Source organism: Perognathus longimembris, chromosome 6, assembly GCF_023159225.1.
Source record: "Perognathus longimembris pacificus isolate PPM17 chromosome 6, ASM2315922v1, whole genome shotgun sequence".
NCBI lineage: Eukaryota > Metazoa > Chordata > Mammalia > Rodentia > Heteromyidae > Perognathus > Perognathus longimembris.
Window position 1 is genome coordinate 10,228,148 of NC_063166.1, and position 17,377 is coordinate 10,245,524.

Consider the following 17,377-nt stretch of genomic DNA (forward strand, 5'->3'; position numbering starts at 1 on the left):
CTTCTTGGGTTCTATTTCCAAATGCCACCAAACTTATCATGACTTCTCTCTCTACAGCAAAATATGATAGATGAAATGCTAATGTATGATGGGCAGCAGAGATACAAAAGTATTTTCAAAGCACAGAAAATAGTGCCTTGAAACACAAATTCAAAATAGAGCCCTTCAAGGGTGAGTGCATTTTAAAACAAATCTAAAAACCAACACAGTATCCAAACTTTACTACACAAGTTAAAGTCTCAATCAATTTGAAGAAAGCCAATCAACAAGAATAGTATGATTTTAATGCTAATCAAATGGCTCATTTATAAGCTTATAGGGACTATTGAACATGATAAATCACCACAGACAAGGAAATATTAAGTGTTTCATATGTTTATCTTCAAAATGGGCTAAGCACAAAAATAATGCTAAATGAACATAAAAATTTAAATAATTTCAAATAATCTTTCTGGCGGAAGTTTATAAAATTGCTATCTGGCAAAGGTAAAAGGTGAAGAACAATTTGACTAGTCTGAAATGAGATGCATCATAAGCACAAGTCCAGAGTCTGAAAACAGTCTGCTAAGCTTCTGGGCTGGAGAAACCTGCCTAGCATGCACAAGGAGCTAACAGAAGAAAGAAGGATGAGGAGAAAGAGGGAGGATAGAAACCTGACCCTGTCCCAACACCTTCTGCAATTCAGCTTGTAGAAATTCCATTCAGGAATTGTTCAAATCAAACTTTTTGATTTATACAATTGAGGATTTGAACTGCTACACTCCCCCTGTCCCTCTTCCCCAACATCTGATCTGCCAGCAAATCCTGTCAGCTCTAGCTTCAAATAAGATCCCGAATTCAAGTACTTTCTTCATCCTCCCTATAATCACAATCCATTGTGAACTCTCCCCTGGTTATCACTGTAACCTCCTCACAGGCATGTCCTTGCCCTTGTCCCCCAATCATTTCTTAACACAAAAGAATCACTCCTTAAATGAAAATCAGATAATTTCACCATTCTGCTCAAAATCTTTCACTGGATAGCCATCTCATTCTATAAAGACTAAGTCTTTACGTGATACCAAAACCCTTACATGACAGGATCCACCTTAGCCTAATCTACTCCCCCCATGTTCTCTATGCAAGGCCGTACTGGCCCCTTGTAGTTTGTTCTTAAAGGACAAGAGCATTTCCACCCCCATGGTCTAATCTTTTGCATCAGTGGTCCCTCTGCCTGGGATGCTTACTGTCTAGACATGTTTATGTTTTTTGGTTTTTGGGGTTTTTTTTGTCAGTCCTGGGCCTTGAACTCAGGGCCTGAGCACTGTCCCTGGCTTCCTCCTTTTGCTCAAGGCTAGCACTGTCACTTGAGCCACAGCGCCACTTCTGGCTTTTTTCTATATATGTGATGCTGAGGAATCAAACCCAGGGCTTCATGTATACGAGACTTAACCACTAGGCCATATTCCCATCTATATGGTTAAATACCTTCACACCCTTCAGATTTTTATTTAAAAGGCATTTCCTAGTCACTCTAAAATTTAACTTACCCAACTCTGAACCTTCATACAGTTCTTTGTTGATTCCTAGCATCCAATGTGCTAATAAAAGTTTGGTTAGTTGACTCATATTGAAATTGATGTGATTTTTTTTCCTGAGGCATTTTTGTAATCTCTTGAGTTATTGAGTTATGAAATTTAGCAATGAATAACTAAAGATAAAAAGTAAGCATTTTAAAGACTTGCAAACAAGCCCACTACTTAAGAGGCTGCTCAGTGCTCTAAAAGAGGAGCCAAACAAGTCCCTGACCCAGAGTACTTACTCAATAAATGTGAAAAGAAGAGAGAAGAGTTAGCAATCTAAGGTAAAACCATACCTTTGATGAGACAGAGGAACAAGAGCTAAAGTAACTATTAAAATAAAACAAAACAAAATTCAGAATGAAGACTGGCTTCAGTGGAGAAGTCAGGCTGAGAAATGCACTTAGGAAGTCTAATTTTACTAAACAACAACAAAGAAACAGTAAGCTTATTAATAAAAACTACATTGTGAGAAAATGAACAGCTTGAGTTACATGGGAGAAAATATTGTAGAATGTCAGGAATGGAGAGACAAAATGACAAAATAAATATATTTCAGTGCAGTGACATTTCTGGCAGGGAGAGGATGGGAAAGAGTTTGCAACAGATGTAGAAGATAGCACAGCAAGGACAAAGTTTGGCAGGAATAGAAAGCATAAAGGTCAAACTAGAGAGATACATATTGGGACCACATGTTTATCCAGCTTACTGGGAAAGCAACATTAAAGTTCCTACCCAGTGATACAGGAAGAATACTATGTGCTCCATGGTTGTCAGCATTAATCTTACAGTCCAATGAGGTAATAAGGCTGCTGTGTAAGGGCAAAGATAACTGTTACTATGGAAACCTTGTTTCTAATTCTTTCTATTCATTGGAAAAATTGGTATTATTTTTCTTCTGATATATTAAAAAAAACTCCTCCAAAAAATATTAACTTACAAAGTATTTTCTTCTGATTCTTAATTAGGAATCTTAGCAACAACTAAGAGTTTTCAAAGTATGTTCTATGAAACTAAGAATATTCAAGTAATGAGGACATTTCTCTTAACTAAGAAATAATTTCTACTCAAAAAACATTTAAAAAAATATTTTCTCTCACCTCATCTGGGTGGGCAGCAGGTACTACCTTTTTTTAAAGGTAGACAACAGTTGCACAGGAAGTTAAAATGCCGGACAGAAACCAGGTGCCAGTGGCTAACACGTTTAATCCTAGCCACTCAGGAAGCTGAGACCTGGATCTCGGCCCGCAGGCATCCCAGGCATGAAAGGCTGAGAGACTCTGATCTCAAAAGACATGTTTTTAAAGAATGTTTAACTTTAAAGGCCTGTCCAACAGTAATAACACCTGCAAATAAGAGAAACTCAGGAAGGGGAGATCAGAAGCCAGGCTGGACAGAAAAGTTAGCAAAACCGCTATCTCAACAAATATGCCAGGTTCAGTAGTAGTAGTTCACAGGAGGCAGAAGTAGCCCCTGGAGAAACAAAAAGCAAGAAATCTTATTATCAAAAATAACTAAGGCCAAAGTCTGAATGCATACTTAAGTGGTAGAGTATTTGTCTATCAAGCATGAAGCCCTGGGTTCAAATTCAGGCTAGGGAGGAGTACAACAGAACCAGGATGATTTATCCTAAGATTTAACATACATTTTCCTTCCCTGACTTCCTACATTCACTCTCTTCTAAGGGTACTGCACTGCTTAGCCAAAGAGTACAAAAATGTACGAAATTGGCTAATTTAATATACATGCTATGTCATATTTCTCCAAAGAAAAATGTAAAGCATAATATTATTTCCCTTCAATGCTACCACCCAGAGCCAAGTACTATGCATTTGGCTTTTCACATAAAACATATATGTACAATTTATTATATAAAGACTCTATAGAAGTGAGATACTATAATAGTATGTTTAAGCATGCTTCTTTCATTTTAGAACACATTTTACACTTACTGTCTCTGTGTGTGTGTGTGTGTGTGTGTGTGTGTGTGTGTGTGTGTGTGTGTGTGTGTTGGGAAGGTACAATACCAAGGACTGAACTTGGCCTTGTGCTTTTCAGACCCACTTGGGCCACTTCACCAGCCCCTTTGCACTGACCAGGCTTACCTGGAACCATGGTCCTCCCAATCTCAACCTCCCAGTGGCTAGGACTACAGGCATAAGGCACCAGTGCCTAGCACAATAAAACAGTTAACTAATATACACCAAAAAAGTAGGGAGATAGGACAGAGAGAACAAAGGACAGAAATAACATGAGAGAACAAACCCGCTCACAAAAGCATCACTTAGTCTTAATTTTGAAAGAATGGTAATAATTGTTATCCTAGAATTCTGATTATGACATGCCCCTCATTTATTAGTGCTGATCTCGTCATGATGTGGTTTTTGTTTACTTGTCCCTAATTTCTCAGAATACAAGTTATGCCCATGGGGAAGAGGGAGAAAACACAGGATTCTAAGTCAACTCAAATGCTTCTCTCCTAGTACTTCCTCCATCATTTAGGACAGAAGGACAGGCTAGGTATGGTTCCTCCACAAGCTATTGATTTTATTGCCACTCTAAGAACTTTCAATTTACCTTATTTCAATTTCCTTTGCTGTGTCCTCCTGGTGCCCTTAGACCTGTTCCCCAATAGTGCGTGTGTGTGCACACACATGCACAAGAAAAAGGACAAGCAGAAAAACAAATTCCCACTTTAGTTTTTCCAAAAGGATTCCACTTTACCAAGAAAGGTACGGCTTACTTTACAATTAATTTTAACATGCAGCAAGGAAGATTTTTTTCCTTTATGTTTTAATATGGGGACAAGAACAAATCCAGTAATAGAATGCCAACATTAATTTGAGTGGAGATGAAAAATGACTTAATAATGCTGCGGCAGGATTAATATTGGACAATAGATCATGGAGCCATAAAACTCTTGACAAATTCATTTTTGTATCACTGTATATTCTTGTTAATAGGGCAGGGCATATCTGAAAGGCTGTTAATAATTTATTGCACAAATCCCGATCAAACTGCACTGCAAGGGGCTATGTTTTGCAAGAGTAGGGGGTGATGGCTTGTCCTCACCCATCTGCAGTTTACTGTACATTTAAATGCAACAGGAAGAAGAGTAAGCCCAGAATGATTTGAAGCAGGAAGCTAACACTCACTTGAAATGAAGTGGTCCAATTCAGAAAATGAGATGGTGGTTACCAAGAAATCTGTGTACACTTCAAGACCCTCTAAAACTGGAAAACAGCAGATGATACAAGAGATTCTAGTCCAAGTAGAACTAAACAAGGTACCAAGAAACCAAACAGGGAATCCCTAACTGGTAACATAAGAGAAGGCAAAGGGTCCTTAAACACACAAACAAAAAGAACCTCTTCATGAATGCAAGAAGGACAAGCAGGGACTATACTTCCTCTCCTATTTGAAACAACCAAATAACCAAGAGAACATCTTTTATGAGACTCAGGACATCTAGCAAATAAGGGACAATGATCCTGAGACAAAGGAGACCAGTCATATAACAGACTCTGCTTACAGCCTTTGGTGTTTCCAGGGTAGGAATCCTTGTGATTCAGTGTAAGTATTCAAGAAGGTACCACCCTCAGAAATAAGATAATAGCTAACCCAGACCAAGTACCATTATCATAAAGTCCCAAAGATTAAATTGCTTTCAAATATAGCATGTAGTCTTCTCATACCAGCAGTTTTACTTTCCACAGTTTTAGGTACCTCATGGTGAGGAACTATCCTAAAGTTTTAAATAGAAAATCCTAGGGATAATTTCATGTTAATATAACTAATCACTACTATGCCTAATTTGTAAATTACACATTATGTAATATATGTAGGTATGTATATAGAGGAGAAGCCTAACATAACCTGGTTTTTTCAGACATACACTGAGGACCTATTCCCTGGGACACTGGAAAGCTACTATATACTTGCATCCCGGACTAATGCTCAAAATTTGGAGGGTGATATCCAGTACCTAAGAAGAAAATTCACAGTTCCTGGTCTCCAAAGATAGTCAAATACCTAAACAAGTAGAAAAGGATGGCCCTTCATCAGGAAATCAATGGCAATCAACCCAGAAATGACAACAGATGACAGAATTCTAAAACCTCACAAACAAATTTGTAGGCTAGCCTTAAAGCAATCCGTAGAGGTGAAAACTCATAGTATTAAAGATCTTTATCAGAAAGTTATATAGCAAATTATCAATAAGCTTAGCTTCCACTATAGGAAATTAGGAAAAGGAGCACTCGATCAAGTAAAAGAAAATAAAGATCAAAGTGAAAATCCATGAGATAGAAAACAGAGGAAAGACTGATGGATCCAAAAGCTGGTTATTTGAGATGATCAATAAACTGATCTCTAGCCAAGACTGACGAGGTAGGGAAAGGAGAAGATTCAAATTACTAATGCCAGTAGAGAGATACTTTTATAAACATTGAGAGCATATGGAATATTATGAGCAACTTCATCCCATGAAAGTTTGATGAAAAACAAATTCACTGATAAACTTTCTTATCAAGATAAGTAATTGAAACAATTGCATTTGTTGTTTAAAAACCATCTCACGATGAAAAAAGAACAAATGAGATAACTTTACTAGTAAATTAAAATTAAACTTTTTTTTTTTTTTTTGGCCAATCCCGGGCCTTGAACTCAGGGCCTGAACACTGTCTTTGCTCAAGGAGAGCACACTACCACTTGAGCCACAGTGCTACTTCTGAATTAAACATATTTTAAGGAAGGAATACTACCAATCCTAAAAATTCTCCTACAAAACTACAGAGAAAGAATATTGTTCCGCCCATTTTATGAGGTCAAAGTAAGTAATAATATATCCTGATAATGACTATAATTATAGGCTAATATCTATGATAAATATAGATCCAAAAATTCTAAACAAATTTTTTTTTCCTGTTGATGTGGTGCTAAGGAATCGAACCTAGGGCTTCATGCACGCAAGGCAAGCACTCTACTGCTAAGCCATATTCCCAGTCTCAAAAATTCCAAACAAGGGCTGGGGATATGGCCTAGTGGCAAGAGTGCTTGCCTCGTATACATGAGGCCCTGGGTTCGATTCCCCAGCACCACATATACAGAAAATGGCCAGAAGTGGTCTGTGGCTCAAGTGGCAGAGTACTAGCCTTGAGCAAAAAGAAGCCAGGGACAGTGCTCAGGCCCTGAGTCCAAGCCCCAGAACTGGCCAAAAAAAAAAAAAATTCCAAACAAATTCTAACTAAGTGAATGTAGAACCTTTTGTCAACTTCTAAAATAAAGGAAAAGCATGAACATGGGAAGGAGAGAGAGAGAAAAAAAAAAAGAAAGAAAGGAGAGTAAGAAAAGAGAAAGAAAGTGAAAGAGAACGATAGAAAGAAAGAGAGCGAGTGAGAGTAAGGGGGAGAGAGAAAGAAAAGGAAAGGAAAGAGAGAGAGAGGAGGGGGGGAGGGGAGGGGAGGGGAGGGGAGGGGAGGGAAGGGGAGGGGAGGGAAGGGGAAAGAGAAGAGAGGAAAGAGGAGAGGTAGAGGTAGAGGAGAGGAGCAAAATTACACCAGGGCACATCATAATCCAAATCCTCAAAACCATCTATAATGAGAAAATCTTACAAGACACCCATAGCATGGGGTGGGGGGTAGGGGGGAAGGGGGGAAGGGGAAGTGAAATGTGAAAGATCAAAACTATGAACAATAGATGCCTCATTGCAAACAATTCAAAGAAGACAGGAGAATAACATCTTTAAAGTAACAAAAGAGAAAAGCAAACTTAAGAGTTCTGTACTCAGTGAAAATATCCTCAAAGGAAGACTTTTTCAAAGCTACAAAACCAAAAACCTTATCACTAGTATCCCTATCCTCAGTCTTTTAGAGAGAATACAAATGGAATCAGACACAACTCTGAATATGTAAAAAGAAATATCAAAAGCAATAGAAAGTTATTATACCAGTAAACTGAAAGTTTTTTCTTGAATATCTTTAAACCAAGAATTGACTATGAAAAAACATGTGGAAGTTTTATAGTATATGCAAAGCAAAACATGTGACAATAGTACAAAAAGGTCAGGAGGAAAAAAGTATGTACAGTTATACTATTATAAAGTTTATATAGTGTAAGTCAAGTAATATAACTTGAAGACAGATTGCAATAAAGATATACATAAAACATCCTAAAGTAAGCACTAATAAAAAGAACTCGACAAAAAAAGATAAACTGGAGTCATCTAAAAAAATTAAAAAGTTCAGTTAACCCAAAAGAGAACAGGAGAAGAAAAAAGACAAAGAAAAACATAGACAAATAGGAAACAAGTACCAAATGACATATTTAAACCTAATCATATGAATTATCACATCTGAATATAAAGGATCTAAACAAGCCAGTCAAAAGTTAAGAGGCTGTAAAGATTGAAAAGACCTGGAATCAAGTGCTGGTGGCTCAAACACCTGTTGTCATTCCTACTCATATTACACACTAAGTGCTCCTACTCAGGAAGCTGAGATCCGAGGGTCATAATTTGAGGCCAGCTTGTTCAGAAAAGTGAATCTCCAAGCTAATTAGCAAAAAGTAGAGCTGGAAATGACTCAAATTGAACAGTACCAGCCCAGCAAGTTCAACACCCTGAGTTCTAACCCCAGTAGGAAGTGGAAGGGGGAAGGAGGGGAGAGAGTGTGCTAATACATGCTTCCTACAAGAATTCCATTTGTTTTTAATTATATACCTTTATTGGGCACAGTATGACAGCTGTATACCTATATCTAACAATCAAATCAGTATAATTAGTATTTCAAGCCCCTTAAAACTTATTTCTTTAAGCTGGAAACCTTCAAACTCATGCAGCTATTTTTAAGTATGTAATAAATTGTTGTGAAGTACACTTAACCTAATGTGCTAGAGAACACACAGCCTATTTATCCTAACTGTATTTGGCAGCCATTTTCCAAGCTAGCTTTATTTCCCATTCCATCTTTCCTATTCTATTCTGCAGTGCTCTTTTATAAAACTTACTTTTTTTAACTTCTCACATTTGAGTGTGACTGTGTGGCATTAGTCTTGTCTGCCTAGCTCATTTCACTTAATATAAAATCCGGCACTTCTAGTCATGTTGCCAGATGACAGGATGTGACTCCACTGTACACAGACACCATGTTTCCTTTATCTAATGACTACAATAGACACCTTCCGTGGCTTCACATCTTCACTACTCTGGAGAGCTCTACAGTAAACATGGCAGGGCAGGGATCTCTGACATACTGGGTTCCTCTCCTTTGACTATATACCCAGGATATCGGGACCATATGGTAATTCTATTTCTAGCTCTTTGAAGAAATCTCTACCCTATTTTCCACAGTAACTAATAATGATTTACATTCCATCATCAATAGAGTATAAATTCCCTTCTTGTCTTCACCAGCACTTTTGTCTTTTATATATCCATTCTTGTTTTGATTTGCATTCTGGTAATTAGTGATGTAAAATGTTTTTACATATTTATTGGCCATTTGCATATCCTCTTGTTGAAAAATGTCTATTCAGATTATTTGCCCATTTTTTAGCTGAATCTGGGGAGTAGGGACTGTTATTAAGTTGAATTTCTTTACAAATTCAGACATTAATTTTGGATTAACAGCATATAAATACTGTCCTCCATACTACGGGTTGGCTCTTCACTCAATTCTCTGCTCTGCTCTGCAAATGCTTCTTAGAGTCTTATTTGTTATTGCCTTTGCTGTTTATGCTTTGGGCGTCCTATTCAAAAAATAATTCCCTGTACTTGTTTCTCCAACATTTTCTTCTAATGGTTTCTTAGTCAGGTCTTAACCCTGATCCATTTTGAGGTAACTTTATACATGGTAAAATACTAGAGTCACTTTTGTTCCTTTACATATTCAGTTCCCAGCACTATTTTTTTTTTTTTTTTTGGGGGGCTAGTCCTGGGCCTTGGACTCAGGGCCTGAGCACTGTCCCTGGCTTCTTCCAGCTCAAGGCTAGAACTCTGCCACTTGAGCCACAGCGCCGCTTCTGACCGTTTTCTGTATATGTGGTGCTGGGGAATCGAACCTAGGGCCTCGTGTATCCGAGGCAGGCACTCTTGCCACTAGGCTATATCCCCAGCCCTCCCAGCACTATTTATTGAACAGACTACTTAGTCTCCAATGAATGCTTTTTGCAACTTGAAAAGATCAGCTGGCTGTGCAAATTTATTATTAGGTTCTCAATTTGGCTCCATTGGTTTGTGTGTCTTTTTGTGCCAGTACCAGACTGTTTAGCAAACTACAGCTTTGCAGTATGTTCTCAAGCCAGATATTGCAATGCTTAGAATTTTGTTTTTCTTACTTTGGCTATTTGGAGTCTTTTGTGGTTCCATAGAGATTTTGGAGTTGCTTTTCTCTTTCTGTGAAGAATGGCACTAGTACTCTCAAAGAGACTGTACTTAATCTGTGGACTGTTGTGTTTAGTAGGGATAAGTTGACAATTCAAATCCATGAACATGGGACTTTTACCTTACTTTCATGTTCTTCCTTAGTCTTTTCATCAGTATTCTGTGACTTTCATTGCAGAGATGATCCAGTTCCTTCAGGAAATTTATTCTTGGGAATTTTACTTTGTATTTTACCTGAATGAGATTGTTTCCTTGGTTTCTTTGTCAATATGTTCACTACCAATTCATAAAAATTCCAGATTTTTGTATGTTGATTTTGTATCCTGAAACTTTACTGAATTATGAGTTCTGTTTTCTGTCTCTCAATATGAAACCATGTCATATACAAAATAAGAGTACTTCTATTCCTATTTTGACATCCTTCATTGCCATCCCTTTCCTAACTGTTCTAAGACTTCCAAAACTATGTTATATAAAAGTGATTTTTAAACATGGGTTATCAAGCCAGACACTTGTGGCTCATGCCTCTAATCCTAGCTACTCAAGAGGCTGAGATCTGAGGATCAAGGTTAGAAGTCAGCCTCAGCAGGAAAGTCCATGAGACTCATCTCCAATTAACCACCAGAAAACCAGAAGTATAGCTGTGGCTCAAAATGGTAGAGCAATAGCCTTGAGCAAAAAAGGAGCTCAAGGACAATAACCAGGCCCACAAAAGGAAAGTTATATTTTGTCTTGTTCCAAATCTTACAGAAAATGTTTTCAGCTTCTCTCCAGTAAAATACTAGCTGTGTACCTGTCATATATATAGCCTTTAATAAATATGTTGTTGAGTTCTGTTCCTAATTTATTCAGTTTGTATCACAAAGCAATGCTGAATTTTTGAATGTCTCTTCTGTGTCATTAAGATGAACATTTGTTTTTGTCCTTCATTCTAATATACCACCTTTACTGATTTACATATGGTCTTCAATAAGGTACTTGCTTAAGTTCTTTTAAATTTTGTTGTCACATAAAAGTGCATTTTTGTTCTAATTATACAGGTTAATAACACTAAAATGCCTAAACTCATCATCAAGTATGAATTTCCCCCTTGATATCTTTATTTCAAAGCTTTTGACACAATCTATGTTATTGTCAAAATAACTCCTACAGAAAATAGAAAAACATGTGCAACACCACACATTCATTATACTGATACTGAATTCTAGAGTTTCTCTACTAAAAAGCAAAATTCCAGTATTGTTGAGTAGCAAATCAGTAAACTATCAGTTTATGTCTATTCAAAAATACCTGGGCTAGCCAGTGTCCGTGGCTAATTACTATAATCCAAGCTACTCAGGAGGCTAAGATCTGAGGATCATGGTTCAAAGCCAGCTCAGGCAGGAAAGTCCATGAGAATCTTATCTCTAACTAACAACCAAAAAGCCATAATGGGAACTATGGCTCAAGTGGTAGAGTGCTAACTTTAAGCAAAAAAGTTCAGGGACCTAAGTTCAAGCTCCTGGACTGGCACAAAACACCTGTGCTTTTATTTTTCAGCCACTGATGGCTCGAAATGTTATCAGCACCTACAAATAAAACGGCACCCATATAAGATCACAAAACATTACATTAATTTTCCTACTTTTCAATCATAATTTGGGAGGAAGTATCCCCATTGCACTAGAAGCGTGACTTTATACTGGAAAAATAAAACTCTAAATATTGACTTCATATATCCTTAACTTTCTTTAAGGACACAGTTCAAAAATTACAGCAGACACTGGTTAAAACACTCAAGACAGCTGAACATCAGTGGCTTACACTTGTAATCCTAGTTACTCAGGAGGCTGAGATTTGTGAACTGCGGTTCAAAACCAGCCCAAGGCAAGAAAAGAAAATCTATGAGACTCTTATCACCAATTAACCACCAAAATGCTGAAAAGTGGAGCTATGGTTCAAGTGGTAGCACAGTGGCCTTAAGCAAAAAAGCTCAGGGACAATACCCAGGCCCTTAGGTCAAGCCCTAGTACCAACACAAACACACAAACCAAAAAGGAAAGAAAGGAAAAGGGAAAGAAAAAAAAAACACCTCAGGAATTTAGAGAATTTTTGCTAACACATGTCTCAAACGGTCATAAAGGAAAAAAAAATATTTGAAATGACTACATTTTAAAATGTAGAATACCATTTTATGAAAGCAACCCCTTAGCTTTCTTCCCCGCCCCCCAAACACTGACTATCTTTGAGAGTCAAAGAGTTAAAACTACATCTTTTTATTCCCAAATGGATGTCAGTCCCACTCAAAGGTGCCATGTTTTATTTAAAACATATTCTTTCTCAGTAACACTTTGTTCTAATTGGCAAGGCAAAGCCAAGTCCCTAAAGCACATAGCTCGTTACATTCAGTTTGGATTACAAAAACACAAGATGAAACAAACCGCATCAAAATGTACAAATTAACAGCTCAGGAGTATGGGACAGGGTAGTGGAATTAGATTGTAATATGGAACAAAATCCACAGGGAGGCTGGGGAACAAATCACTACTGTCTTCATAAACTATACAAGATTTCCAAATGAGCAAATACACAAAGCAGAGGACAGGCTTTTCCATAACTCAACACAATTGCTAAATATGGATAGAGAGTTTTTTCATTTCTATTATGCACACAGGTATGAAAGCATGGGAATGCCAACAAGAAGTCTTAACAAATTAAACCTACAGGTTGCATTCGCTAAATATCAAGCCCATCTTTGCCTTCCCACTGACAATGCACAGACCTGCAATTAAATCACACTTCCAAACATTTTTTTTTAATCTGAAAAGGAAAACACAGGAGACTAAATTAGAAATTGTGCTTCACTATGCAGTGCAGAGAGCAAGGTTAATGAGCTAAAAGTTATATGAACAAGAACAAGAAAGATGTTAAGAAATGAAAATCTCACCACCAAAATAGAATATTCATTAGATAAAAACAGTGCCATCACAGATGCACACCTCATCCCAAATTAGCTAATCTGTGCAGCTTTCTACACCGTTTCTCTGATGTTCCCTGGAGATCTAGAGACAAACGGCAACTGAACCGGACAGAAAAAGCAAATAGTCCTACTCTACAAACAAAGCAATGATATTGCCAGATCCTTGCAACCCACTCCAATGTAAATCTACTTCATCTGAGTTCACCACAATGCCATCTAAATCTACCACCTTCATTACTAATACCATCAAAATAGGGCTGGGAATATGGCCTAGTGGCAAGAGTGCTTGCCTCCTATACATGAAGCCCTAGTTGATTCCCCAGCACCACATATGTAGAAAATGGCCAGAAGTGGCGCTGTGGCTCAAGTGGTAGAGTGCTAGACTTGAGCAAAAATAAGCCAGGGACAGTGCTCAGGCCCTGAGTTCAACACACAGGACTGGCAAAAAAAAAAAACCTAATACCACTGAATAATAGAGAAGATTAGGACAGAAATCTAAACACCTAAAATCAATGTCAGTTCTTAACTTTAAAAGTGACTTAAAAGCTTGGGAACATGTCAATTTGTCTGTTGTATCAATTCCTTATCTGTAAATTGGAGACAGAAAATCGCTGGTGTAAGGATCAAATGAGATGATATTGTACAAAAGAATTTCAAAAGATAAAAGGGGCTGCGGCAACCTCAGTTATGAATGTCATTACCTTCACTTAAGGACTTAATTACCTTTTTAGAGTCATAAATGCCCATGTTCCTCATCTTTTTTCACAAATAATAACTCTTTTGCACTTCTAAGTATCCTGTTTTTGCCATTTCTTGCTTATGTTTCTACTTTTCTCCAAACCAGAAGTCTTTCATCTTTCTCAAATCCAAAGTTGTATCTTAAAGAGATTTTTTTTCCTTCTGAAGTCAGACACTGATGGTTCATGCCTGTAATCCATTCTACTCAGGAGGCTGAGATCTGAGGACTAAAGTTCAAAGTCAGCCCTGAAAGACAAATCCAAGAGACTCTTATCTCCAATTAACAAGGCTGGAAGTGAAGTGTGGCTCAAGTGGCAGAGCGCCAGCCTCTAATATTCAATCTAAGAGTAAATCAAGAAACAAACATTTGAAAACAGTCCACATTGTTAACATACAGTTAGGTCTATTTTCCACTGTTAGGATCAACCAAGAACAGAGGCTTCTAAATGATTCTTTTTTAATTATAGTAGTAAATAACACATTTTACTTGAAAAGAACATATTTTTACTTACCATCCCAATGTGGATAACAATTGAGTTCAAAGGGAGTACCCCCAGGAAAAGTATCAGAAATTTTCACAAGTGAAATAGAAAACACAAGAATCAAGATTTACTTTAAGCTGTGTGCAGTGGCTGATGTCTGTAATCCTAACTACTCAAGAGGCAGATATCCAGAGATTATGAATAGAAGCCAGCCCAGGCAGAAAAGTCTCTGAAATAATCAGCATTCATTTGCCAGGCTGGAGCCAGGCTCACTTGGTAGAGTGCCAGCAAGGCAAACAACTCAAGTAAGCACTAGGCCCTGAGTTCAAAACCTCAAATCCACCAAAAGAAAAGGAATATAAACAATAACATACTTTTTAATAGCTAAAGACTGAATCCATAGTATGGCTCCAACATGTCTGAGTCTTTAAACTCAAGGCTGCCAAAACAATGTTTGTTATAGAGAACACTTAGGTCCTAAGCCTACTCTTATAGTACTTATTGAAAGACCTAACAATTTCAAATTTGTCTGTCCCTTCACCTACATGTCTTCCCTACAACTTGGAAGTTATCTTTCTCAAGAACCTGAAAGCCATTCCTTTACATTTTAACTACCAAAGAAGGGAATTATGTCCTGTTTTAACCCTATATCCCAGGATCTATAAAAATCTGATCATAGCCTTTATAGCTTCTCACTTTGTAATTTTTTCCTCTTTGTAACTATTTCATCTCTCAGATTCTTTTCAGTCCCCTCTATATTCCCTCACTCTCTCTTTAACAGGCCCAGTCTCCTCTGCACAAATCAAAGTTGAGTTCAGTTTCTCTACTGTGCCAATATGTTACTAATTAAAATCTCCATAAAACCAGTACATTAGGAACTAAAATTTAATTCATCACTTTAAATAATATACAGCTTTGTCTACCTTTGCCAGGATCAATAAAGGGAAATTAAACATATCCTAATTAGTAAAGACTTAGATTTTTTATATGAAATGTATATATACAATAAAGTGGTGGGTTTTTGTTTTTTTTAACGAAGGCTTCAAATTCACAAAGCAGTCTTACTTCAAGGGGTCAATCAGCACTTAGGGGCTAGTAAAGACTTTTGGCAAATCACCAAGCTCCAGTCAGCCATTCATTTTACTTGTGATGAATCTAAGGCCCAAAGAGAGTAAGCGACTTACCCAGGGTGATTTCAATGAGAGATCTGATTAGGAGGTTAATGCAGCAAGATGCTGCTCCTGATTCCAACATGAAATATCCTTCCAGTTGTATTTTCATGGGTAAACCCAACATTCACCATTAACCATTCAGCTCAGATAAGAGATGAATATGTATCACCTTACTAGGAATTGCCTCATTTTAATAATCCCTCTGTATACCAACAATAATAAACTGAAGAAAGTGGTTGGTGCAAGTACACAGACATGAAATTTCACTTCCACTCAGCAAAGACTGTTTCAACAGTCCTAGGCAAATACATGAAGCATCTTGAAGACAAACTGCTTTTACATGCAAAGAAAACAGAACTCCATGCAAAAATATAAAGCAGGCCCAAATAATTTAGTATTTAAAAAAAAAACAGAAAGAAGCAAAACAACTTTAAGAAGCCTTTTATGCACTTACCAGCAAAGCATTTGGAACAGAGATTCATAGTCTTGCTGGACCTGGAGTGGAAGAAAGAAAAAAAGAAAGAGCAAGCTAAAAAAAATCTGTATTACTCTATTTTTGGGCCAGGCAACTAAACTGGTAAACTAATAAATTCTGGTCAACTACCCACCCCCTCCAAAAAAAAAAAAGTTTTGAGTGTTTGTTTTATTATTACCTTTGAGTAAGCCAATGCTTTATTTATTGTGATCAACAGCTCAGAAAGCAATAAGTTTAGGAATACTGAAATATATCCAGGAAATAGAACAGGGGCCAATTTATCCCAAATGATTACCACATTTCTCCTGTTTGCCCTGAAGCATATACAACAAAGATATCACTGTAAACAAAATTTTCATCCCTACAGAAATAAAAGTTCCTCCTCATATTCACAATCTGCATAACATCATTCTAATTTTCAGTGCCTTTTCTTTCCCATCCTCTAATCCTATTTCAGATCCTAATCACATTATGACCTTGTTGTTTAAAATTCTTTCTTCAGATGTTCCCAAATTAGTTTCCAAGTCCTTTCATCTGTGAATAATAGTCCTAAGTCACTCAACACTAACTTGAATGAGCATTTAATGTATTTTATTAATCTTCCCAGTATCTCTGGGTACTGTATTGCTTTGCTTCTAAAATGCACTTTTTAAAAAGTGATCATTTTTGAAACCAGGAATCACCCTGTAAATGACTATAGTAATGAGTATTTATCCCCCATCTCCTCCAAAGTATTACTAAATCAGGGAACGCTCAGAGATCAAAAGCATTCAGTCTCATCCCCATCTGACCCCTGAACAGCTTACCTGAGTTAGCCCTAAAGGTCCTGACTACATCCTTCAGTCCACAGCACAACAACTGGCAACACGTATCAGTTCAGAATCTACAAGGCGGGCAATCAATAATGACCTGCCTGTTAAGTTTGTCTCCTTGCTATTTCCTTTACTGATCCTCTACAAGATGGACTCATTCTTTTTTTGGCCAGTCCTGGGGCTTGGACTCAGGGCCTGAGCACTGTCCCTGGCTTCCTTTTTGCTCAAGGCTAGCACTCTACCACTTGCGCTACCTACCACAGCTCCACTTCCAGCCTTTTCTGTTTATGTGATACTGAGGAATCGAACCCAGGGCTTCATGCATGCAAGGTGAGCACTCTACTGCTAAGCCATGTTCCCAGCCCCGATGGACTCATTCTTAAAATTCTTTTTTTCCAAAAACTTACTAGAACACACACTATGTTGAGTAAGCGGGCTTGTTTGCAAGTTCATTTCTCAAAAACTTCCCTTCCCAATATTTGAGCCTTTGATGAAGAGTTGCCCCTACAAAGAGAATAAACCAACTTTGCTCTGCCCTCTTTCCTAAATTTTACAATTAGAGAAAGTCTCAGCGCATAACACGGTAGTACAAGCCTATAAATCCCAGGTACTTGGGAGAGTGAAGCAGGAGGATTATGAGCTGGGAAGGTGGGAAGGAGGAAGATGGGAGTCCCATCATTTCTGAAACATACCCTTTTACTTGTCACTCAGGTTCCTAAGTCAAATTTATCCTCCCACTTCTCTGGTTTTCCTTCCAGTCTCACTATTCCCTTCCAGTTACTTTTACTGGCCCTTCCTCC

At 37.6% G+C, this 17,377-nt stretch overlaps 1 protein-coding gene across 2 annotated transcripts in view; it reads right to left on the reverse strand.

The window, feature by feature from the left end:
- Positions 1–17,377, reverse strand: part of Zfand3 (zinc finger AN1-type containing 3) — a 191,300-nt gene that overhangs the window by 122,296 nt on the left and 51,627 nt on the right. For both annotated transcript variants that reach the window (XM_048347835.1, XM_048347834.1), the window contains exon 2: positions 15,745–15,785. In XM_048347835.1, coding sequence (XP_048203792.1) covers positions 15,745–15,785 — 41 coding nt within the window. The remainder of the gene's footprint in view (positions 1–15,744; positions 15,786–17,377) is intronic.